The following is a 26826-nucleotide window of genomic DNA, read 5'->3' on the forward strand; positions in this document are numbered from 1 at the left end:
GTTGGAAGTGACACTGATGCTGACAGCTACTTGGAGTATGAGGTTTTGCTGGTAGGAGAGGAAAGGCTATCTTGTGGTTCATGCTCTGGACTGGGCCTTCAGGACATCTGGTTTTCCATCTCTGCTGCTGAGTTCCTCCATGTCCTTGGAGAAGTCCTCCAGTTTTCCCGCATCCTGTTTCCCCAGCAAGGGATGAGGGATTGCTTTCCTCTGGCACAGTGCTGTGAAGCTCCATAGGGTTGGCAGTTACCATAGAGATAAGGTACCTAAATAGAATTTGAAACCTGTTGAAGGATAGCTATGAAACCTGATGGTGTTACCAAAAGAACAGCTCAGTTTTGGTGGTGTTGCGTGGGACAGCTACAACAGGTTGTAAAACTGTCACAGTAGGTGTAAGTACTGTGAAACCAGGGTCAGCTGGAACAGAGACTTGTGAAAATAAAAAGCTACCAGTACAAACTCAACCCGTAAATATGAAGTAATATCACTAGTTAAACAAATAAACTAGAAGAGATTTTTCTCTTTAGGATCCTCTGGGCATTTTCATTTAATAAAGTCTTTTGGTCTGGCAGGAGTCCAGGACCAAGAAGTCCAGACCTGCTTCTGTTCTTCCTGGGGCACCCTGGAGCTTCTGAGGCTCCTCACTGTTTGTATTAAAGGTCTTTAATTTGCTATGAGATATCAGCTGGAGAATGAAAACTATGGAGTTACTCTGTGATTTGTTTTAGGCAGAGGGAGGCAGGGGAAATCATGTTTTAATTTAGTTGATGCTCTCTCTTTAATGTGAAATGAAGAGATGACTTTCAGGTATTCCTCATTGCACCATTAATTGTTTTCCTGTCTTTCTCATTCAGATTATTTAATGTCTTCAGTCTCCCTGTGTGAAATGTGAGTCGTTTTAAGGTTCTGGTCATTCCCATTCAACTTCTTTGGAAACGTCTCAGTTTGGTTGTGTTTGCAGGCATCCTGAAGCCAGTGTTTTCAATGCAGCTATGCCACTGACTTGTGTAACAAAATAATAATGCCATCTGTCTTATCTTTTTTTAGCTCATTTTTAATCATCCTTTCCCCCCCCCCCCCCCCCCCCTCCCTCTTTCTTGGTGCTGGTTGGCTTTGATTATAGAGTGAGAGGAAATCTTCATTGAACTTGTTACAATAGTCATCCGCCCCTCACCTGAGTTAGAAGTAGCTAATTTAGGACTCTGTAAGATGTGTAGGTTGGTTAAATGCTCCTGCCAATGCATTTTAGTTTTTTGTCAGTGTTAGCTTCCGTTTAACAGTTTCCTGTGTATTCATTCCTTGATCTTCCTGAATTGTGTCTGTTGGGCTCCTGATAGTGATATCTCTAACCAGAATCGTGTAGTTAGCAGCAAATTTAAATTGGAAAAGTAGGGATTTTGTTGACCTTTGTTGTAGTTTTTCAGAAATGTTGGAAGTTCATCCTGAAAGCTCAGTGGCTCACAGGTCATATGGCCACATCTTATCACCAGGGTGTTCATCTGTCTGGTCTGGGATGCACATGAGTTGGTTGGAACCTCTATTTTCTGCATGAGGTATGTTCCGCTGTCAGGCCCTGGACACCACCCCCATGTTACCAATGGGTATCCTCATCAGCATTCTGAATGCCCTCGAGGAACACAGAGCAGCAGTGTTTTGCCCTGTGGTGGGTATTTGTTCTTCCCCTAGGCAGGACTTAGAGGTACCATTGCAATAACTGACTTGGGTTTGGGTGGTGGAGCTGAAACAGATTATTTGATAATTTCTTTTGAAAACTAGCATTTTTTTGCATTTATAAGGGGAGATAACTGGCTTTCTTACTCTGATATTTCCTCTGATCCAGATTCCTGGCTTGTAGTTCTTGTAACTATATTTGGACAATTGACTTTGAGAAGTTTGTAAGCATTGTTGTTGGCTCAAGAGCTACAAATGTTTGGGTTTTTTTCTGTCTGCCTAGTAGTCTAAATTAATAATGTCTGTTTAATTTTAAAGCAATCTCATGAGATTTACAGGCAACTTTAAATAAGAAAGGCACATCATTTTATGGAAGACTTGTAAGGTATGAAAACTGCCTCTCGAAGAACTTCCTTGATATCTTTTGTGGTAATAGTATTGTCCAAATAAACACATGTCACTTGTAAACTTACCAGAATGTGTGGTGGCACTAACCCAGCTCTACTGGTGTGAATATACTAGCCCACTGACATATGGTATGTAACTTGATTTCTAGTAGTTCTGAAAGATTTACAGGCTGATTTATGCTTCTTCCTTTGCATTTATTTTCCATACTCTCTTACTTTCAGGCAGTGCTTCTTTCGTAGGCTCCATTTGACTCAGCATATGTTGTGTTCAACTTCTGACTATCTAGTTGCTGCAAAAAGGTTGGGGCTTAATTTCTATTTTTTTGAGAAAACAGGCACTTTTCTTTTAACTTTTGCATAAGGAGTGCTTTTTGTTTTCCAAAATAAAAATTATTAACAGTCTACCTTCTACTTCAACACTTGCTATTTTTTCATATTTCTGCTGTTATTGTGGAATTGTGGTTGTATCCTTTAGGGTTTTGTGTGTGCATGTGAGTATTTTAAGTTCTTTTCTGCTGCTTGGAGTTTGGTGAAAAGCTTGAGTTACTGGAGCCGTAGTCTAAGGAACAGGCAGAGGGAACATTCTTGTTCTTCACTTCAGACAGTATTAAATTGTTTTATTAATAGCTGCGGCCTTGGTGGAGTGGAGGAGAAAAATATCACAGCAAAAGTCATAAAAAATGGGAGGTGATCAAGATGAGGGAAAGAAAATCACATGAGCCATACTGTGTTGGACCAGATGTCCATGTGAGTCCTTATCTTCTCTTCAAAGCTGGCCAGTAGTGAGTGATTGTCTTTGGTCCCTTAGTGTCAGTAGCCTTCTGTTTTCTTAGTAGATACTTCCTATGGCAAGGGGTTCCAAAACTGAAATGTGTGTTGTATGAAGCCGTACCCCCATCACCTGTCACGCTTGTTGGTCTTTGAATCCACACACTGAATCTACAGCTCATGTCCTCAGCCATGATGGACTGTCTCTTTTGACTTGTCCTTTAATCAGACTGGGAACGTTAAAACAATGCCATGATGAAACTCCTGGTCTGAACTTGCCACTTGTCAGTCAGAACCTCCGTCCTCATGCCCACAATGCCCACAAGCACCAACTCCTCAGTGATTCCTAAGAGACCTCCAGACATGCTGTGAGATCCTCAGCATTTGCTTTAGCAGATTGCCATATGGATGCATATACATGGCCCTTAAGGAACGGTATTCGTTTATATGTGAGTGCACTTTATCTCACTTGTAACAGTGAGCAGGTTGCTTCAGGTGTCTCTGGGTGGTCTGTCTGGCTTCTGTTTTTGTGGCTGGCGTGTGAAGGTAGGGGTGGAGACCTCCAGCTTCTTCCCAGCAACAGCCAAGCTCCCACTGCCCTGAACTTCCCTTTGCCTCGCTGGCTCGGTCAGGACCAAGCAGAGCCTTGGGAGAGGCTGGGCTCTCTTCGCTCAAGCAGAGGGCTTGAAGAAGAGGCCCAGCTGATGTTTGATTTTGTTTTTCCAAGGACATAGATCACCAGGTACTGCCAAAGTTCCCAGAGCCTGGTTTGGGCTTCACTGATGTTCTTTATTTCTTCCTCTGCAAAATTTATTTGTTATCGTGCAATGCTAAAATGTATTTGTTATTGTGCAATGCCTAAGCCTTGTTCCTTGAACTGTATGTACTAGTATAATATAAAGAATAAGGAATGTTAATTTACAGATTTTTAAGGACAAGCTTTTGAGTTTTTTTGTTTTGTTTTGGGGAGGTATTATTGTTTTTTGAGCTGCATAAGACTGCCTATAATGTGGCAGGCTAAAATTTCTGTCAGAGTTTCTCTTTTTGTTTTTGTTTGGTATGTCCAAGCTTTTCTCATCAGCAATTCTTATTCTCTCTATGCTTTCAAATCTTGGAGAGTTATCATATGCTTCCCTTCTTCTTTGTCATACAGACAAATAGTGCACATTATTCTTTGATTTAATCCTTCTTAATAAGCCTGTTCCTCCAGGGATTAATTATTTTAGTTTCTGTACTGAATCTTGCACTTTGTTGACATCTTGTACTGAGAGCCTACAACTGAGTGCAGTATAAAATTGAAAGCTCATCTCTCATTAGTTTTTCATGCTCTCATTTGGATAAACCCTTTCCAGGTTCATTTCTCCAATACAGGGTGAGAGAAGGAAGGTTAAAATAACCCTGTCTATAGGATATGGAAAGGAAAAGAAGTTCCAACTCTAGCAAACTTTTGGTACTTTTGTTTCCCCTCACCCTTATGTGCATCCAGTTGAAGTAGAACTTGCATTTAGCAGAGAAGGACCCTGTCTGGCTTCCAAGCCATGGGTAGCTGCATTAGTCACCCCTGGACCTGTGGCCAGATTTGGGTTTTGAGCTGTTGCATGGAACAGTGTGAACTGGGTGTGCGATGCTCTCTCCCAGGTGGGAATTTTTACCTGCTGGGGGTCTTGCTTTCAGTGTAGTAGCAGACATCAGAAGCTGTGGACCAGAGAGACTTGGTTCTGCCAAGATGTGTGTCTTTCTAGGATGGTGATTTTGAGGGTAAGCTTCCTGAACTGCTCACTGTGTGGTTGCGTGGGCACTGGGGCTGCTGTGCGAGAAGGGGTGGTAGAGCACAGCGGAGGAGGAGCAGGTGGGAATGGCCCAGGCCAGAGCTGCAGCTCACACACTCATTGGAATATGAAATGTTGCTACAGTGACATCTTCTAAAGGGAAGATTTAGGATTCCTACAGTGTAATTTGAAATGACTTTAAATGCTAAGTTTCAACTCGGATGAATTTAATATATTAAAACTTCTTTTAATATAATAAACCTTTTTCTCCAGTTTGTGGTCTAGATCCTTTAATCTTGTTTACCATAGCAAAGACCTAGACTCTGTTTCCTACCCATTAACGGATCTGATCCAGCTCTGCTGAATTCAGGATGAAGACTGGTTTTGGGAGGCTGCAGCGATGCTTTAGTGAAAGTCTTTGGCCTCTCCTATACAGAAGGGCAGACTAAGCTGCTTTAATATTTATGAATCCATTTATGAATCCTGGCTTTGAGATTTATGAATGTGACACCCGTTGACTTCAGTGGGTGGTGATTTGGGCCTTAAGCAAATATGTTTTTTGGAAAGGAACTTGTGTAGCAACCATCCCATTTTGTGAGAGTTTGAGCTGAAGACCTTTACAGTGGGACCGGTTTTGTTTTCTTGCAGGATGTCAATTCATTTTTATTGCTGAGAGTAGGACTCAACTACACATTTTGTCAAAGTGACCTCAGAAATGTTTTCTTTCAAATGGTTCCTCGTGTTAAAACTGGGAAGGTTAATCCTTTTGGATCTTGCTGTTAGCAAATTCATGGATTTGATATTCATGCTTTTCCTCCCTGAAAGATTAAAATTGAGAAACTCTGTTGCAGGGAACAGCAATTACTATTCCCTGCTTGCAACAACAGCAATCAAATTTACAGTCCCCTGAGTCTGCAAGATCTGCCGCATTTATCATTTTCATTCTTAACAGCTATTTAATAACTCACTCTTTCCCACTTGGAATTACACATGCCTGTGGACATCAAGCCTAAAGACTTCCCAAAATATTCTTGCTTAAGCATTATTTTAGCTAAAAGAACTGCTTGTCTCTGTTTAAAAAGTTACTTGGCTCTTGCAGCTGAACTCAATGGAAATGAGGTTCCTGCTGTTGTGGTGGAGGCATCTGAAAGTTGGAAGCTAACCTTGCAAAGGTGCGATGCTGTTTCCCTGTATAGCAGCTGCAGGGAAGTCTGCTCTGAGTTCACCTGCTCTGAAGTTTGTTACACTTTTGCAGGCTGCACTCTGTATTTGCCACAGATACTAATCTTGCAGAAAACCATGGGTTTTTTGTATTACCTAAACCTTTTGAAAATGAGATTTATGTCTTGTGATGTACCAGGATTCAGAGGTGAGCAGCTGCTAGGATGAGGCAGAGACAGGATTTACCAGAGGGAAGTGGTCCTCAGGGTTCTGGTCCTGGTCTCCTGCATTGCTGCTGGCCCTAGGCAGGCACTGAGCAACAGAGGTGATGATTTGGTACTTTTCTTGTAAAGGCAGAGAAGTTGAAAGCAATGTTTTTACTGTTGTTCACTGGTAAACACCAGGCACTGTGGCCAAGATGCTTGTCTTGAAATCTGCTGGTATTGCTTTGTGAAATCACTTTAATTGTGTCTGTTTTCTTGATGGCTCAGTGAGAAAGAGACACAATCTGTCTCACTATTGTGTCTCTTAACCACAGAAAACCCTTTTGAGTTTCTAAAAGGAGTTATACCATACATATCCAAGATTTGGGTCCAGATTCTCATCTGTTATAAATGAATGCAGTTCTCCTAACTTCAGGTTATATTGGCTGCAGATTTGTCCCACTGCTATTATTAATCACACCTGCAGTTGTGTAGTGACTAAGCTAGGCTCCAGGGTCAAAACTATTTTTGGTAGCAGTGGAAGTATGAATGGATGGATACCCATCCTCCCTTGAGCTACCAGGACTGTATGAGAGCAGCCTTTCGTGAAAGCACTCTGGTACAAATAGCTGTGGTACGGTGCTTTTCATTAGTGAATCTCAAAGTGCATTAAAAATGGGACCTTATCCCCATTCTACAGTGGATAAATAGGGACCCTAAGTAACATATAGTTTTTACAGGGTCACCCAGCAGGCTCTGCCTCTCTGTCAGTCTGTCTGTGTAATTGCTGTGTGTTTACATTATTTCCTCCCTTATTTTTTTGAGGTTATGTGAAAATAGAGCAACTTAATTGCAAGCTGACTTGAAAAAAAGAGGAAAAATACTCCTTGAGACTTAACAGTAGTAAAAATAGGTATGCTTAGTTAAAAACTTTCTTCTTCTCCCCTTCCCCATCCAGACTGGGACTGCATAAATTGGTCTAATTTTACAGCAGCAGAATACAGCACAGTACGTGGCAAATGTTCCAAATGGTTGCTACAATTCTTTCAGTACCTTCATCCACTGTAAAGAAAGATGAATTTGCAGCACTGCCCAATTATTCTTCTGCAATGCTTCGGTAGTTCGAGGCATGTTCTCAAAGAATTAAATGCAAAAATGACATAAGAAGCTCTTTTTTGCATTGTTATCTGTATGAATGAGCTAAATAGAAATAAAATGCCAAAAATCAACGTACTGTGTGATTGGGAATGAATACATTGCAGAACTGAAAATGTTGAGAGAGCCCATGTGGGCAGGGGTGAGTTTGGAAGGTCCGTGTTATGTTCTTAGTTGTGCTGCAGACTTCCTGGGTGATCTTGCTCCGCTCATTGGAGCTCCTAGTGCATCAGGTTCATTCTAAGGTAATTGAACTAATATTTCCGTACTTGACATTAGTGTTGGGAGGACACGTCTGTTGTTGTTTGCAAAAGGATGTTCCTGTGGTTCTAAGACCTAGTGAAGGATCGTAAATAAAAAAAACATGTAGAATTTGCTTTCAGATTCTCTGCTATACTAGTGCCAGTGTTGGTCAAACATGTGGTTGTGTATTTAGGGTACAGGCGTACTGATATAAAAATAGAACAAAACCTTGTCCAATATGCTGCCCCGCAAATATAAATATTTTCTCTTTCAAGTAATCTACAGAGTATTTTTTGGCAACTATACAGTGAAATGCAAGTCTCTCCTCTCTGCTTCTCTGTGAATTGATTGTTGAGAGGATCCCATGTTGCAAATTCTCCTCTGGAGGCTTCATTGACAGTGCAGGGAGTGCAGGCTCTGAACCCAGGCGCTGAGGTTAAATATCAGATAGTTTGAACCTCCATTTGGTCTCAAGAAGATCACTTGAAATTCAGAACTGTATTTAGACTTTGTTCATGCACAGATATGTCATGTGGCTTGTTACCTTTTTCAGAATCAAACACTAAAAAAAAATAGAGTGCTCTTTATTTACAGAAGTGCTGTTTCTAAGAGTTTCTGAAACACTGTTTTTGAAGGTTACAGATTTAATTAACTAAGCAGACACTTGGATTTTTTTATATTAATTTCAGGTTTGTTCACATTTAGTTTTTAGCTTCTTATCTGTATCATGTGCTTGGAGATTGGGAAGTAAATCTTTCTTTATATGGCAATGAGAAACTTTGTAAAGCTGTACTAATGAGGAAGAAAATGAACATTAATTAAACTTGCAGTTACAGGATGGGCTGAGGCTCTGGAGTCCTGAAGTAGCAGCTAGATAGGTTACTTCATTACAGCCTAGAACAGGGAGCTGTGATGGGAATGGCAATGAGGAGACAATTAAGTTGCTCACCAAGTGCAGAGCCAGCAAGACATTTAATTATCCACAGGAGCTAACACTCTAAAACCTGGAGTTTTCTGTAGATCCAAATATACAGGCAGTCTTTCTGTCAAAATAGACTTTTAAAGAATGTCTTTAGAAATGCAAGAGGGGTTGGGGATGTTAAGGAGACTGGAGAAGAGACCTGTTTTTCAGCTGAGCTCTGTGGTGTGGTGGCAGACTGTTGGTAGGTCTCCCGGGCTGGAGAGGAGGTCTCCCGCGTGGTGGATGGGACTAGTGTAATTACCTTGGGCAGACAGCCCGTGTGGCCACTGCCATTGCGGGTATCTGTAGATCCTGAGGTTCTTGAAAGCCTTGGGAGCAGGTCTTCAGGGATGTGCGGGAGCCCTGTTACCCCAAAAAGAGATTAGTGGAGCTCTAAACCCTGGCCCTATGTATTGCAATGGACTCGTTAGTGGCTTATCAATGTAATTCTTGTCTTAATTAGACAGGACAGTCACTCTCTGCCTTCCTTATGAACTTTTTCCCGTGTGGCTTTCACTTCTAAATAACTGCCTTACTAACCTTACTAGAGGTTTTGATTCTCTGAACTGCAGTTTCCTTTTGTCTTCTGCTGTAGTCTTTAATGCATATTAATGAGTGCTAAGCAGTGCTTGACTTGAGTAATTTGCAGCTGGGCTCTGGAAACCCCTGGAAGGAAGGCCTGGGGATGTCCCACTTTGGGAAATGGTAGGATATTATAGGCTTTTTGCTACAGTGTGGTGCATTCCAAAGGCAAACACTTTTTCAATTAATCTATATTTTTATTAGTCACAGGACACAGTTGCTGCTGCTATTGTTATTTAGCAATATTCCCATATTCAATTTAGTTTCAAGTTAGAACTCCCAGAAGAGGAGGGGAAGAGGTAACAGTGTTTTTTTCGAGAACTGGAAATCCTTTCCACAGAGGTGCTCAATCCCACACCTAGTTCTGCATTACCCAGCACATGTGTGGCTTCAGGGTGGCAGTGCAGGGGAGGGACTGCTAATCCGTAACTCCTGGAAATACGGCAGTCCTGGGGTGGGTGATGAGCTGTACAGGATAGAAAAATGCTGTTGCTAGCGGTTACTTTTAAGCTCTAAGTTTGTGAAAGTAACTACAGTTCTTCTGTTCAGAACTTGGGGAAACTGGTAACTGAAAGGCTTAATTCTGCCTTCACGTCCTCTGGAGTAAATGTCTAGACAATGGCCCAAGAATTTTCTGAAGTCCTTCTAGTCTAACCTGTGTCAAAGGGAAGGCACAGATTTGATCAAACAATACAGCATTTCTGTTTTAGTCATTGAGAGGCATTCTCCAGGAAATTGCAGAAACTTTAATGCTCTCTCTCTCTTGTCATCATAAACTTGATGGTTGTCTGACAGATGTCTTGGCATGACTGACTGGCACAAGGGTGATGGCATCTGTGGGTAAGAACAGGACTGATGAGTGAAGGGCATGAGCATACCCCTGCTGCCAGATGCCTTTATGTTGCTTGCTTGGCTGTGTGCAGCACTGGTGTTGAGTTGGTGACTAAAAGCAATCTCCCTTTCATGGTGGCTGTTTGACGGTGTTCTGAGTAGTATCAGAAAAAATGCATTAGGCAATTCATCTTGAGCTTTTCATGTTCAAAGCACTTGGCAAAAAAAAGACAAATCAGCCCTTGTAATTATCTTGCAAGACTGTTGTTATGCTGGTTCAGAGGTGGAGAAATGGAAGTAAAGAGGTTAAATGTCTTGCTCGAAGCAGCCAGGAAATGTGTGGTGGAGACATTCAGGAGCCCCACGTATTTCTTAATGAATAATTTATAACTGTGGGTATATTATTAGGCAGATGGCTTGAACTGTGGGTTGCTGTAGGAACTCTGCCTTGCCGTCTAAATGAATTTACCTAAAGTCTTAAACAGCTATTTTTTCTTATTTTATTTCATGATAATGTGTTGGCTAAATCAAAGACTGTGTAGGATATACAATATATATATCTAATTCTTTAACAAGTCAAACACACACTAACTTTTTCCTAATAATTCTGACCAAAAATAATTGATGTGTTTCTCAGGACTAAAGGAAAAGAGAAATTCCAGTGTAGTCCCAAGATTAAAATGAGAAAAGAAATATTCAGCTGTGTTTGAAGGTTAAATTTGTTTCTTTCTACTCTCCAGTGGAACTGGGGAGGATACTGCCATGGGGATGTTCATCGTGGTGTTGTGTCTATCTGAGAAGCAGAGTATGAAACGAGTCCCTGATGGATGGCCTGCTATTTGGCAGTGTTCAGTGCCACGTGAATCCCCCTGCATGCAAAAGGGCAGGAAACATCAGCATTTGACCGCTGGTTTTATGTCTTGGGAACCAGCATTCAAATCTCTTTTGCTTAGTCTTACAAGTCTGTCCCAGGGTGTAGCCTTTGTGTTCTTAGGGGGGGAGTCTTCACTCTGACCAGATGTTTTCTTTTCCAAAAGGCCAGTATGCCCCAAAAGCTGAAGTTCACCTATAAAAGTTGTTTTTCTGTTAATCAGTTCAACTACTGATTATAGAAGTTGCCTATCTGTTACTTTTCTTAGAAGATCAAAATTCTTCCAAACTCCCATCAGTACCTCCTGCTGCATACAGTGTACAGCAGTGGTTGCACCAGGATCCTGAGGTATGGTCTGCACTTTAAGATCTGGCACGAGCTGCTTAATTAATAGTAGGTTTAATAAATCCAGAAATACACATGAACATATGTGCAACCATGCAGCTTACTAGCAAAAAGCAAAATCACTTTTTTTTTTCACATGACAGTCAAGCGCTCTGTGTATTTCTCCTGGGCGTACGTATGGTGTGTGCATCATACTCTGTGCAGTTGAGCATGCATATGCTTGTTTCTTCTTAATTTTTAGTTGTGCATTTCTCATAAAAATACTTCACATTTTCTGGATATAATATTTAATGTCCAGAGGAAGTGTGCGTGTATACAATTAAAATATAGATTAGATTGACATAAATGCTGAATCTTTTATGTATTCCTCTTTACAGTAAAAGATCAGTTGCTGTCTCTCTGGTTCAGCCCTTATTTTCTCAGTTGTCTTAGCTTCCTTGAGCTGCTGAGCTTGTCTCACCTTTTTTTGTATCTGATGTGGAACCTAAATTAGATAAGAAACAGGACAGGATTTCGAATTCAGTTTCCTCTATATAGGCAGGATGGCATCAGTTTAAATTGCTTCGATATAATTTTGCTTCTTTAATCCTTCTCTTTCAATCTGTTTTTGTATACATTATATATATGTGAAATCTGGGACTGGAAATCTTGCCTAATGTAAGTTAAGACATGACAAATGAACCTGACATTTTTCCAAGGAGGGAACCAAAGAACATACTGTATTTATAGCAGTAGGAATATAGTTTGCTGCTTGTAGAAGAAAAATATGCATTGTATGAGAACTTCAGTGCTGGGATACGATAAGAGTGTTTAGATGATGCTTCTTTCAAGTGAGGGTACTCAGTTCAAAAGAGCCAAACTGGTTCTGGAATCTTGAGGTGGGGCTTCACCCAGCAGAGGGTTTTGGCTCCCAGGAGCTCAGATAGCAAGATGATGTGTGTCACAGCGTCAACATGGTCTGCTGTGCCCAGTGTGAAAGTCCAGTGACTCCAGGATCATCAGTGGGCTTAGTGGGAAAGAGTATGATGAAGGAGTTTCTGAAGGTTGGATCTGGGGCTTCTCTCAATAATAATTGAAACAATTTCTTTCACGTTAATAGTAAGACTTTCTGTTTACAAGCTAAGAGTTCATGACTTTAAGTTCTCAAACACAGATGTGCAAACATATGCAGGAAAACTGATTCAGGCCAACTATCTCTGCAAGGCAGCTACTGGCTGCTGTGACCTTCTGCAGTAGGGCAGGACTGCAAGAAGAGACAAATTCAGGCAATCCAGGTGCCCAAGTTGATTGACCTGCATGAAGATAATGAAAGACTTCTTAAAGTTTTCAGTCTTTATGAGGGTTTCCCCTGAACATGGTGAGAATCATCTGGGTGATGTTCATTTGAGGTGCTCTGTAGAAGTGCAAATTTTTCTTTTTCATACCAGCATGTCTGAACAAGTTTTTATCTCTTAGCAATGCACTACTGACACCTTTTTTTAAACTAGTTGTGGCTAATTCTTGAAGAGTATTTTGTCAGCGAAACCCTTTGCATCAAGGGGTAAATAATCACCAGGCTTAGTTGTCTGCATGTAAGAGAGTACTTTTCCATCTTGCTTCTGAACAGAAAGGCTCTGTTTTTTGACTGTTGAACTGCACATCAGGATCCACTTATGACACTGAACTAGTTGATCCTTTATTTAGAAGGTAGTAAGCACTGGAGCGGTCTGGGCCTGACAGATAGCTAAGGTCATAGTAACTTCCATTGTAGCTGGTTTCTAATGGAGTGCATTTCCTAGACAGATCCTTAGACCTGTACTTTGCTCATGTGGTGCAAGGAGAAGTCCTTTTGGTTCAGGGTTGTATCTTTTGTCCTTTCTTGTCAAGTTGGGGAAATGATGCTTCGTTTTGCTCTAATAAAGAATTCACCTCGTTTCCTCTCTGCATCCTAATTGCTCTCTAGAGAGCACTAAAGTGTGCTTAAGCATATTGTAACTGTTTACTTACAACGTCTGCTGTATGTGCAGTAATGCAAAATGTTCGATCTCTGCCCTGTTGCTGCAGGCTGGCATGATTCGCACAGACAAGGACGAGTTCTTCATTGAACCTCTGGAGAAGGGGGCCCAGGAGGAGGAAGAGGGAGGAGGCAGAACGCACGTGGTCTATCGCAGAGCAGCTGCCAAGAAGGAGCTTCCTATTGAGAATGCGGATGCCGTGTATAAAGGTAAGGCAGAGATGTTAATGCCAGCTGATATATAAAGTGTAGCTGAAGGCATGTAGCCAATGTGATCTGCTATCTCTGACTTTGTTGTTCTTGAAAATGGAAATGTGTTCTTAATTCCTCTGTGGATGAAAAAGTAGGGAAGGAGTTGAACACTTTATTTACCTGGGGTAAGCAAGCATTGCAGCAGCCAAAACCATCTCCAGGATGGTGGAATTGTATATGCTTGAAAGAGTTTCCTTGGTTCTGGAGATAGCATAATGTCATGCGTCCCAATGAGTCCCTGGGTCAGAGCAGAAGGGGGTGGTGGATGAAGCAGCAGTGCAGAGGTGCCTGTGCCTGCTGGGGACAGGTAGCAGTGCTGGCTTTACAAAAGCTGCAGCAAGAACACGGAGGCTGACATGGTATGTGGGCTTCTCGCTGACAGTGTCTTCACTGGGCTGGATTTAGTGCCAGCCGTGAAATAATGGTATCTTCAGATATGAACACAAACGTTCTTATTTATGTGTTTCCAAGTGTGGAATTTAACATACTAAGTATGTGATAGACAGTGATGGAATAACGGGAGCTAAACATAAACACCTGTTCTATGTAGTATTTCCTATTTCTCCAGTAACTGCTTGGATGTTGCACCTTTTTTTCTGAATAAAGGATGCAAATCTGGTAAGTGCATGTTTTGACAGCTGATGTTAACACTGAGATTAACTGGGTCATTTGAGTGGAAACAACAGAAGAGCTACATTTTTGTTCCAAATGTGTGTACCAAACTGCAGACTTATTTGCCACTCATACCCTAGTATTATCTTATTTTACTATAATATGTTTTAAACTATAATGCAGTGTGTTAGAATGTCCTTTGTAGAAATTTTCCCAGTGATCCCCATCCCTCTACTATGGCTACCTTAATCATTTTCAAAAGAGAAAGAGTATGGTACCTGTTGTAAAAATGCTACTCTACACTCTATTCTTGCATTTAGTAATCCCCAGAAACCATCTGAATCACAGAGATGGGGCACTGAAGTTAGGGTCAAGTGAACAATATAAATTTCTCAATGTTCAAGTTGGAACGGGGAGAAAAAAGAAAGCAAGCAATGGCATTCAGCTAACTTTTTTGCCTCACTTTGGCCATCAGTATGGTCCATGTACCTTGTGACTGACACAGGCTGCGTTGGGCTCTTCTGGTTGCCTTTGAACTTGTTCTGGAGCAGAGCTGGGGGATACAGGAATTTGAATGCCACAATCACATAATCATAGGATGGAAGTTGCTCTTTTAGTAGGTGTTTATAAAATTATTGCAGTGTTGGAAAATATCAGCCAGCCACTCTGTTTCCTCTTAAACAAAAGAGACTTGATTTTATTCACACCTTATGGCAGTATTTTTGTTTTTGGATGGTAAATATTCCTCAGGAGTAGGAGTCTGGTACACAGAAAGGCAGAAATTGTAGATCAGCTCCAGTTACTGGCATGTGGTACCTGCTAGAGGAAGGCTCTGACAGCAGTATCTGAAAACACCTCTCTGAAATGCAGCGCCGTGCTGCGTGGCCGCTTGTGGAGCGGATGGCAGGGCTGCTCGTGGGCTGCCCACCGCGGCTGGCAGCAAAGCTACATGCAGTGTGTGATGCCACCGGACTTCTGCGTCTGTCACCTCTCCTGTGCTGAGGGCTTGTGTAAGGGCTGAAGTTTATAGGCACTGGTACAAAGGCACAAAATCATAATAGCCATCAGCCAGCACTGTAGGATTAAAAAGCAAAAGTGAGGCTGAACTCGGGCAGGCCAGGCTGAGCCGTAGCACTGACCGTGTCTGGAACAGCAGGTGTCGGTGACAGGTAGGAATAGTTGTGATTTTTCATATTTCAAATTTTAAAAATAAGGAAAAAATCCTAAGAGTAGTAATATTCCCTTCCATCCACCATCTTTTGATTTGTAAAACTGATTAAAGATTAGTTTTTATTTTAGAGCAAAGCCCACAATACTGTACAGGTTTTTTCCCCCGTGAAATACTCTTTGTCTTTAACAGAACCACTGCATGTCCACTCCGAAACTGGTCTGTTCTCTGCTACTTTTTATTAAACCTGGCTTCCCACCTCTGATTTGCTCTAGGCAACAGGCATGGAAAGGATATGCTTTCAAAAACTGTAATTTTATTTTCCAGTTTGTCTTTTTCCAGAATGCATCTAGTTTTGGTTAACAAATGTCAAAATATTTAGTGACTGGGTGTTGATAAACATGCTGTGCTGCGTGTTTCCATAGTGCTTTAAATTAATCAATGAGCTTATTTAGGAAATACTTAGTAGGGCACTTTCAGCATGCTGTAACTGTTTGGGGGGGGGGGGGGGGGGAAAGAGGTTAATCAAGAGCACTCCCCCTCTTCCACCATCCCTGGAGACAACTGCATTGTTGCCAAGTCCCATAAATTTACATGTGATGAATTGTAACGCTTGGACTATTTTTAAAGGTCCAGCCTCCAGGAATCTCATGAATATGTGATGATTTTTTTCTCCCTAGGTGAGCTTCTGGCTCTTTTAACTTTTGATAAAAACTTTGTTGTTTCTGACTGTGTAAATAAAGTGAGTAACACAAAGTGTATAGTAGTCCATAATTTTTAAGACAGCATCTTTCAAAATCCCATGATATGTTAATTTAATCCTATGATTTGGGAGGGGATTGTGAGTCATGATTTTTGAATGCTTGGGTTTGGATAGATAGATACAAGTCCCTTATAAATATTCCTGTCTCTGGCACTCTTTTCACAAGAAATAGGACAAGCTGTTCTCTCCCCAGTGAAACAGGAGGTGAACCAATTGAAAGCTCCATGGACTTGGAGTTGAGTGGGTCAGTCATCATCTCAAGGATGAGGGGCTTGCGCTGGGCAGCGGTCGTGCTGGACCTTGCACCGCACAAGGGCTTTGGGATTTACTCCCACCGTCGGCAGGTCCGTTAGGGACTGCTGGGAGGGAAGTCTCTGCGGGGGAGAACCTGGAGAAGTGGGGCTGGGGCTGTGGAGCCGGAGGTCCCAGCGGGGTGTAGGGAGCCTCCTGCGGCGCAGGGCATGGGGCTCTACAGGGCTAGGGGGGCTCTTCGTGCCTCCTGTCTCCATCCAGAAATGAAGAGCTCTTCATGCCCGGCACACCGCCTGAGCGGGTGGTCGTCTTTAGCCATTTGAGACTTTGGGGGCAAACTTGCTCTGACTTTAATTATTCTCATAATGAATCTATATGGGGCCATAGTCTCCTAAATGCAGTTGTTCTGCGTGTTGGTTTGTTGGAGATCCCGAGTTAATGTGCGTGGCTGCCCAGACAGAGAGCTCCAACACGGAGCTGCAGGACAGCAGCAGAGAGGTCCCTGAAGTGGACGGGCAGCTGATCTTCCCCAAAAGACAACTAGGACTAATGGAAGATCCATTTTCTATTGCTGTGAGGGTGGATTCATGCATAAAGAAAAAAATCTGCATTTTCCCAAATGTGGAAGTAAATTCGAACTGTGCTAACAGGTACGGCAAGGGGGACTGGACAGCACTTTTGTCTAGCATTTTCCATATGCTGGTATCTATCTTGTATTATAGTAAGGGAAGTTGAGATTTTATTCCATCTGTTTAAAAAATGCAAATAAGCAAAACCCACAGCCTCCTAAGCCTTGGAGAGATCAAGGTATGCATCTTCTTTTATGAAGGCTCTGCTGACGTGCAGGGTTTTAAGAAGTGGAATGTGCTGGGAGAGAATGGACATGAAATGAGCAGCAGAGCTCTAGTCTGATTTCAGACCGTACCAGGTTTGCCTCTGTGTTTACGTAAAACGCTATCAGAATATTGGGAAAAGTAAATACTTCTTTTGGCAGCCTGAATCATTGTGTTTTGACTGGTGCAGGATTATCTGGTGTTTGTGAGAATCACAGAGTAAAGGGTGTAATATTTCTACTTGGTTTTCCCCTCTCAAAGAATACTATTTGTTATGTACTGGAAAAATGTAAGCATCATATTTTAGGCAAGTAATAATCTGCAGCAGAGTAGTACTGTGAAATTCTGTGCGAGCTCGTTACAAATTAGGCTAATTGTTTTGGAAAGAAATATTGTCATGTAGTGGTTGATGTATTGCAGGTATGGTGGGAATAAACCCTATTTTTTCTGGCAACTGCTTTTAGTACTTGCATGCATATAATAATTTATCTTTCTCTAGATAAAAATAAGCAGCATGTTGAAAATATTTTAATATTTCCAGTTGAATTCCTTCTTACAAAGAAGAGAAATGTTGCTTGACAGCAGTAAAACTTCCTACATGATAGAACTAGAATAAAATAGGCATGCTAGGGGAGGTTGTTTTTTCTTCAGACTGCTGGGTTTTTGCTTAAATATTCTTTAGGTGTTTAGAGTTCTTTAGGTTCTTTAGATGTTAAGTGAAGAGATGGCAAGTATTTAATTAATGGTTATGGCAAGGTCTGGAAAACCAGCTTGATTTTTGCCTCTAAAGACAATCTGATTATCAGGCTTGTAAGCTTTAATATCCATTTCCCCAGCTAAATTACTGTGTCTGTTATGTTGATCAACGGAGAGGAAATGATTATACTAAAAATTCCTTATGTTTGCCTTCTCTCTCAAAATCATTGTCTAAATATGCTGCTCCGAGTTTTATTGTATTGCTTGACTGATGAGAAACAGAAACTCAGCTTTACTTGACAGTTTTATTTACTGTGCAGATGAAAGATGACCTTAGCCAAGAACAGTTTATTACTGAAGGAAGACAGCAAGGTAACTCTCCAAATGTGCTTAAACCAGGCAGACTGTTGTTTCTTTACTGCTAATTAAATCCCTTGGAATGGCCAAACCCAATCTGACGCAAGTCCCATCATGAATATGCTCTGGGCTGACGGGGTGGACGGACTCACAGCCTCTGCTGGAGACTTGTGATCCCTTTCCCAGGGCAATACTTGGGCTTCCTTGCGGTCAGACCTTCAGAAGCGTAGTGGCTTGGTGCTGAAAGATGGGATCATTTTCTGTGACCCCATGATGTACTTCTTGGGGCAAAACCCATCCTTTTCTCTGTCTTTTTTTTTTCAATTCTACTACTGTTTCCTTTATGTCGAGGATGGCTAACATCCCCTGGGCCATCAACACATACCAGTCAGGTAAAAGGACAGAAATAAGTTGCTGCTACTACTCAGCAGAAGCAACCAGCTCCTTTCTGACAGATGCCCAAACCTCGTCAGAGCAGAACTGCTGCTCAGTCCTGTTAGTGACATCTGCCCCTCCACAATGCAGAAGGACAAAAGCCTTTCCTCTTCCTCACACTGATGGGACGTGCTGGAGTCCTGAGGGGCTGGGGGCTGATTCAGCAGGAGAGAAATCCATGTCAATTTAAGTGTAAACAACCAAACACTAGAAGTTACTGGAAAAGATTAAGAAGTTAAAAATATGATAAAGTTGTAGCAACTCAGTTGCCAGAGCTTTGCAGGTTTTAGAGATGATATTTCAGAGGAAGACTACTCCATCATAGTCCATCAAACTGTCAATGCCATTGATTTACTAATGTATTTAAATTACTTTTTCAAAACCAACGTACATCTGGTGTATATTTTTCTGGATTGCCTGAAATGACACTCAGATTGGCTGCAGGTTGGCTGGTTGCCATTCTAATTTACAGAAACTTTCCTGGTTACCTTTGCAGGGGAACAGTTCCTTCAGGAAACTGAAGTTTCTTCAAATTCAATCAATATTTCCTCTCAGCATGTACTCCTGCTGATTAATTACTGTTCCCTTATTTTGCAGTCAGTAAGGCACTGATGACAATATTTTTTGTCTCCTTCCTACATCATCTGTGCATGATAAATACATCTGTCTTTCTCTCCTGTCTTGGGTTTTCTCTGAATTTCACATTGCAGATTCATGGGGCTTTTCTGGGAAAGGAAAGATTGAGAATTCAATTGTGAATCAACTTTTGAGTAAGAAGCAAGGTTATGCACTCATGAAAAAGCAAGTCTTCAGAGAGTGAACTTAGGCCGTTGGGTGTCACCCTTCCCAACCATAGGTGCAGCTGATGAAGCAGTTTTTTGCTAGCACAGGCAAGTAAGATCCTTGCAGCAATTTAATATGAAACTTTAGGATAAATCTAAAGGTTTCTATTTTTATAACAGTGCAATAAATCATCTGGGATGATTAGGTGAAGGCTAATGAACAATGCTCTTACATGTCCTTGGTGTGAAATACAAGCAATAACCTTTTTTTTCCGGAGTTGATAGAATTTTCTACCATAGACCTCCCCAAGCAGGTGGCCTTAGCTGGGCCACAGAATGGTCTGAGGTGAAAAGTCAATCCTTCGAAGTGCTTCTGGGACAGTCAGTTTTCTTTTGTCTGGAAGTAAAATTATTATGAAGTTAATTGATTTTTTTATTTTTTTTTAGTATTAGTAATTTTGTTGTGTTTTTTTTGGAGGGGAGGGGAAGTACTCATGTAACTGCAGCTGCGTGGTGATGCGCATGTGTATCAGGATGACTGTAAAGCTGTGCAGGCTACTCTTACAGTGGGCTTTTTTGAATATTTGAGTGCTTTGGAAAGCATATTGCATCTTCAAAAGGCTTGTGCTTTTAATTAAACATCTCCTTTTTTCCAGATGCTAAAAATCGCTTTCAGAACAATTGAACGCTCATTAAATCTTTTCTCATTATTTCTTCATGACATCAAATCTGTAGTCCCTGCAGCACTGTTTTGTTTCACCAGTAGCATCAATCCTCTTGTACCTAAGTGAAAAGCAGTGGGGTGGCGTGGAGTGGTGCAGAACCCTGCTGCACGGCGATGCTGGGACGGGGAGCAGGGAGCTGCCACACAGGCCGGCTCCGCTGTGGATTCCTGGTGCTGAGCTGTCACCTCCCTCTCCCATGCGCTCCACAGAAGTGCAGTCATTCCTGTAATGAACACTTGCTAAACCTGGAATACAGGAACAGAATAACAGTGTCTTAAGAAGCTCAGTTTCTGTGTTTGTCCCCACCTTTCTCATGAGGTAGCCTGAGATCCACGTAGACTTCAAGGAGATACTTAAGCACATGCTTAACTTTGAGCAGGCACTTAAGCCAAATAAATTCCAGTGGGATTCAGATATGTGCCTTAGGCTAAATGTTTTTTTTATTCTGAATGGAAGTGTGTTCTGTTTTGGCTGAGGCATGTTACTGGAGCAAGATACTTCCATTCAGAAATGCATGAATTAAAGGTGAACAACTTAATTATTTGTGCTTATTTAAATATCACTCATTTACTGGTATCATTAGCTAATGTCAAAATAAAATTAATTTCTTTCTCGGCTGATGAATTAATTTTAGCCTTTCTACCAATTCAAACATTATGATAAGGCTCTCCTAAGTGATTGTTGTGAACAGCTTACAGCTGGACTTGAACATTACCAAATGCTGCTAAATATAATCAAACTGATATTGGTCTACAAAACAACAGTTTTCAATTCTCATACAAATACTCCTGCAAAATTTTTATGAAAAACGGGAAAGTGCTCATTTTATTTTATCACATTCTTCTGTCAATTAATTCAGCACTGGGTGTGTGTGAAACTAAGCTTGATTAATCACTTGTTTATGTTTACATGTAGTCAACAGTTGCTTGTTTATAGAGACAAAACATTTTACAACAGATTTCATTAAGGTTCATTTTTATTCTTCCTCATAATATCCATCGATCTCACAGTCCTTAATGAATTTAGCCTCTCAGTCTCCTGGGAGGAAAGAGAGAACAAAATATTTGCCTTTTGGACAAGAGTAACATAAACCTTGTTTTTACTGAAAGCTGATCCTGTTTCTTGCTGGTAATAACCCAGTGGAAGAGCAGAGTTCATTGGAGCACCAGTTCATAAGTCAAAACGTTGCCTTCAGAGCCAGTGCGAGTGCTTGCATGTGAGTGTGTGCAGCCGCCCACAGGCATGTGAGGAGTTTTTGCTTATGAAAATGTATGTGCACACCCACATGGTTTTTGCAATTTCACATTTACGTTTTTTTCCCACAAAGTGTCATCCTATTGGGGTTTGTTTATTTGCAAGCTGTGTTCATGTTGTCCAACCTGCTGAGAAAGACAGAGGATGGCAATGGTCCAGCGGGTTCTGATGTCTCTGCCAGGCACAAAGAGGGAGAAACTTCTTCACAGAAAGACCTTAATATTCTGACAAACTGAAAGTGTTCTGCAGCCCGTATCTCTGTTTAGGAAGTGGATTTTGGAACTGAAAGTTCAAAAATATGAGTAGCATGTAGTGTCTGCTGTTTTGTACCATGGGATTCAAGCTCTGTGTTTAATAACAATACGCAAAATAGCATCTGGTATGCGTCACTAAAATAAGCTCTAGTAGAAAATGCTGATAAACATTTTCTGTATATTTCCTGACTGGAAGTGGCATAAATTTTGTCTGCTGTCCATGATAATGATGATAAAATAGTCTGATCAGGCTAAAAGCTCCAGGCATCATCAAATGAAAGCAACGGACAAGCCCAGAGTTGCAAGGTAGATGGGTATCCTTGAGACATCTACATTTCTGTCATTTCTTGTAACAGTAGAGCCCCATGTGAGGCCTTGTGAAGTGGTCCAAGGATTAAAAATGTATTCCAGCTGATTCTGACTGTTCTCAGCTGTGTGAAATCTGCTCCTCGGTGGCCAGCCACTGAAGCAGTGCTGTGTGCTGCTGGTGTCTCAGCACTTGCAGAAGGGACACTGGAAGGGTCACTGTGTTTATAACAGTGCGAGACCCAGGTGGAGAATGAAAAACAAACCACTTGGTCTTTCTCTGCACTAATTTAATTCATGGTGGCTGCTGTACACAAGCATGTCCTACAGGCAAACGCTGTTGCTCATGAGCTCAACGCTGGTTAAAGGGAGAGTATTTCCGTGCCTCAGAGCTGGTGCTGCATAGCTAATCCCCGAGCTAAAGGGCTGTTTTCTTCAGCTGACTGTGTATATGGTAGGTTATGCATTGTAACGCATTTAATCACTGCATTATGCACTGTTCGCTTTAAAGGCTGTTTTTCCCACTGCCCTAAATCCATCTCCCAGCACAGGCACAACTGCTTGTCCTGCTTCCCTTCCCTGTTGCAGTCACAAGTCCCATGCACTGGGCGAGACACAGCAGCGCTGGGGCAGCTTAGCAGCGCAGACAAATACTGCTCGCCACTACTCCCTGCTGAGTGAGCTGGCAGAGGGACACCGAGAATTTCACCTGCCTTTTGCAGTTAGGGTGAGAGAGGGATGCAGGTCTTTGGGCCTGATTCTTCCCCTGGTGTGTGCGGGTGCAGTGATGAGCAGGGAAGCATGTGCTGCTTTGATGCTTTTGCTTTAGCAAAGCACGTGTTACGCTCTGTGGGAGGCTGGGGAATATACCTGTAGTAACCCAATGGTTGGTATGAATTAGGTGCATGGTCTACAGAGTATTGGTTTATAACTAGAGCCTGTGGTGGGTAATAACTTTCTGTAGCCGTTTTGTAGCTCTTGCTTATTTATTTGTGTTCTCTGTGTTTTGAATTCCCTAAGCAATTCTTGGGGCTGCCTGGATTTTTTAGGTAAAAATAACTCACTTGAAAAGCAAGCAACAGTGGTGTTCAGCTAGTGCAAGTCTCCTTTCCCCTGTGCTTTCCTGAAATTATAAAAGGCAAGAGGATCTTAGACCAGGGAAAAAGCCAGCAAAATTAGTGATTTCAGTTGAAGCTGCACTTTGGTACAGTAGTAAATTACTTTCTTCTTGAAAATATGTGTTTTTCTATAGAACGGAAACACTATTTTGAAACTGGGATAAGTAACATAAACTTGCAGAAACTATGTTACTGCAAATTATGAGTGCAAACTCTGATTTTTCTAGATTATCACGTTACAAATGATTTGTAATTATTTTTCAAAATATTTTGTCCCAGACTGTGTATGGCATAAAGTCTCACATGCATGTTTGCCGGTAATAGTTTGAATTTAATTGTCTTTGTTCATTTGAATATAAACCTCAGGAGCTGTGTTACCTAACATTTGCGTGTTAGATTTTAAATGTTCTGTTGACAGGACTGTCTTGGTCCATGATGTACTCTTAAGCCAAGCAATGATTATTTTGTTAATGCAGTGGTGCCTTCTTGGATTTGAACCCTTTCTTTTAAAGGCCAATTAGTGAGCAGTAGCCACCAGCAGCTTCACTGACTTGCCATCGCATCTGGGACGTGGCATGATGCTCTTGCCTAGTTCAAACCCTGCAACACTGCCTGCACAGACCTGCATCCCGATCCTGTATTGCTGAGACTCTGCTACTGTAACAAGAACAAGGGCATAGTTTCGTAATTGGTTTAAACCAATCTAACACTGTGCTAATGGCAGACTAGTCCCCTCCCCTGCTGGCCACACGGTCCCTCTGCCAGCTGTTGCTATCTGAGCCGCATTGCTGAAAGGGATGCAGTCACCAGGTAGAGGCTATTGGATGGTCCAAAAGCACTGAGGCAGGCAACTGAATCCTTGCATGGCTTTCCTCAGTGCCAGTGGAGACCCTTCTCTCTGCTGGCTGAGCATCTGGAAAGAGACCCTCACAGAGACTGGCACCCGGTTCTGTTGTCCACCTGGTGCAAAGGGCGAAGTCTCTTGCAGACCAACAGGCGCCTCTTTCAATATGTGATGTTGCACGGCTCTTTGGAACTGCAGTGCTTGTTAATGGGTTAAATACCGCATACTTTATTTTCCAGCAAGGTCTTTGATCAAAAGCCTGGTATGCATCTTTGCTCTTCCTTTTATCTGTTGAGTTTTTGTGCAGTCACTTACTTGTTCCAGCTCTGTCTGTGTGCTCAGACCATCTGGCACGGCTCACCTGCCCGTCAATGTGTGCTGCTTTCAAGGGGGAAAATTATTAATCACAATCTGGATGGTGAGGGGATTAGGGATTGGTTTTATTTCAGCTCCGGAGCTGACAGTTCTACAGGTAGATAGTTCTTCAGAGGTTTCTTATCAACCCTTTGCAGTATTGTCTGATGGGTGTGCGAGGAAAGGCAGCCAGAAATCCTGAAGGGCCGAGCATCAGGGAGAAGTCAGGGCAGTGGTCCTTGGCAGCTCAGCCTCCGCAGTCCCTCGCTGCGGGCCCGCTCGGAGGCTGTCATGCTGCAGGAACCTTGCAGTGCTAAGGCTCGCTTTCTTTAGCACTGCTGGGCTTCAGACAGTTGTCCTTGGAACGAAATCCATTTCCCTGGGCTTTGCTACATTTTGCAGGTTTTGGCAACTACAGACTGTCAATTTTAAAAAAAGACATGTGTTTGTGGTTTTTGTTTGGTTGGTTTTTGACGGTAACCCTAATATTTTAACATTGCTTCAACAATTGTAGCTTTTTAAAAATTGGAGTGATTATTTACAGAACATTTAAGGAAGGATTCTTTTATCCAAAGAACGAGTCACACGTGAGACATGCTCAGTCCTAAAAGTAACCTGAAAAGAAAAGCCTAATAGTGGTTTCCATGAACTGCCACCTGTGGGAATTTTTTATATTTATAATCTTGTCAGGTATCTGTGCGCTTTGTGACCACGTCTGTTTGGCTGTCAAGGAGATCTTTTTTCCTGTTGTACATGTGGAGTACATATTACAGTTGTTGAAGGTGCTTGCTGACTGTGAATGGTGAGAGACACTGAGAAATGTTTTATGCCTGAAGCAGCTGCCTCTGAGATGCCTGTCCCTCGCCTCCCTTCACAAACCACCTTGCATGCTTAGCAGGGAAGTCACCAGAGAAAGTTTACCTTGGTGGTGTAGGGATTTTTTAAAAAAACTTTTAAATATGAACCATCATTTTGTTTTCTCTGTCTGGTCTCTTTTTTTGTGAAGTACCTGCAGGATAAATTGGCAGTGTCATTTAAATGACATGGGGTTTTGAATAGGTCTTTGGATGTGGCAAGCAGTGACATTTTGGAAACTTCACTCTCCCATAGGTCAGCAAACGCAGGTGACTTCATGGGAAAGCGTCTGGTATGACTTGCAGCAACAGTAACCAAACAGTGACATGAGAAATTGCCCTTGACTGACTATTAATATATATGAAATTAATGGGCACTGAGAATTGCATCCTTTGAGCTGTTTTGTTGTTGCTGAGTGGGCAGCAATCCTTTTTGTCTAATTAAGCTTCACTATATCACAGTGTTCAGAGTTCATTCATCTTACTGGGTTTCTTTCGTTCTAGGGTTTTCCTTTTTTAGAGAGACACTGTTATAATATATAGTAACGAACACATCGCAGTTGTGCATGGTTTTTTCCCTGTGGAGCAGGGCAGATGTTTGGTTCCCATTTTACAGAGATCTCTGCATCTCAGTGTTCCCGTACACATTTATTCACATTGAAGCTGGGTATGCCAAACCCAAGATATTTGACACTTGAATATATTTGTTAGGTGGCTTTTAAAGCAGATTTCTTTTAAATACATAAAAAAATTGATTTCATGGGGACTGGGGAACCAGTTCTTTCAAGGATCTGAGCTTAAAATGATGTATTGTCTAAAGCCATAGATTAAATCTGGGCTTGAATCCTTGTTCACAGGCTCACTGGCCATGCTTCCTGCCAGTTGGACTTAGGCTTTTCCCAGTCCCTGTTAAGAAAGTGCTGACTAAAGAGCAGGCTGAAAATCATACATTTTAACTTTATATTCTCCTTGCAAGCTGAAGTATTTTTTGCTTTGTTTTTCTTTAAGCAGACCCTCTGGAGACTTGTTAAACTATGAAATGGTTAGAAAAAGGCAGCCCAAAGGCTCTAGCTAGGGGTATTAAATGTCCCAGGCAGACCTAAAATGCTGCTCAGTCTCCAGTGTAAAATATAACAAAGGGGGAAAATCTGATTTTGAGTCACCGTAAGATGACTTGAATATAATTTCTAAATTTCTAGGTATTTTTCGGATATCCCAATTATATGTGTGCAGAGAAACGGATGGTATTGACATCTCCATGGCAACCCATTGGAGTGTTTCAGATACTGACCTGCAGGTCATAAATTACTGAAGCAGAATATTTTGGAAGGCTGGCAAAATCTATCAGTCTGCTGCAAAATGTACAGGCAACAGCACAGCAACAAAATACATATGAGAAAACACAGGCTTTGGGATAAAGTCTGGGCTGAAAGTTCAGTGGAAGTTTTATTTAAGACTCCACTGGTGGTGAGTAACACCAAGACAGCCCTGAGGGTTAGTTTCTGCCATTTTTTGGCTGTGGATCTGGTTTGTATTTGTGGCTGGATGTGTGATAGTGGTGGGATGATTGTAAAGATGTTGTAGCTACTCCTATTATGCTTTTATTAGAGGTGCTAGCGGACTTCAGGAGAGCCTCACGTGGCTGCTTTCATGCTGCTGTTACACTGGCTGCTGGCGATGGCGGTAGGGTGTGGGTGGAGGGGCACACGGCCTGAATTAGTTAAGCCTTAGGTCTATGTGGAGGTGTTTACCGGTCCGTAATAACTGATTGCCTGCTCTTCCATTTGGGACCCTCTTGTCAGATGTCTCACAGAGAATTAAATGGCCTTCTGTGCTGCTGAAACCCTGGCGGAAAGCACCGGCAAAGGGCAGAGCGTTCTTTGCAAGGAAACCGGTTTGTCTAAGCCCTGAAGATTTGCAGCAGATAAGATTGATCACACTAGTAGGGTTTACAGTCCTTATGGGTCTCAGGTCAGGCAACTGGAAAGCCAAATGTCTCTGAAGCGA

At 41.9% G+C, this 26826-nt stretch overlaps 1 protein-coding gene across 2 annotated transcripts in view; it reads left to right on the forward strand.

The window, feature by feature from the left end:
* ADAMTS2 (ADAM metallopeptidase with thrombospondin type 1 motif 2) overlaps positions 1-26826 on the forward strand; it is a 261886-nt gene that overhangs the window by 129700 nt on the left and 105360 nt on the right. For both annotated transcript variants that reach the window (XM_055811750.1, XM_055811749.1), the window contains one exon: positions 13011-13170. In XM_055811750.1, the coding sequence (XP_055667725.1) occupies positions 13011-13170 (160 nt within the window). The remainder of the gene's footprint in view (positions 1-13010; positions 13171-26826) is intronic.

The sequence above is a fragment of the Falco peregrinus genome, chromosome 8 (genome assembly GCF_023634155.1).
Source record: "Falco peregrinus isolate bFalPer1 chromosome 8, bFalPer1.pri, whole genome shotgun sequence".
NCBI lineage: Eukaryota > Metazoa > Chordata > Aves > Falconiformes > Falconidae > Falco > Falco peregrinus.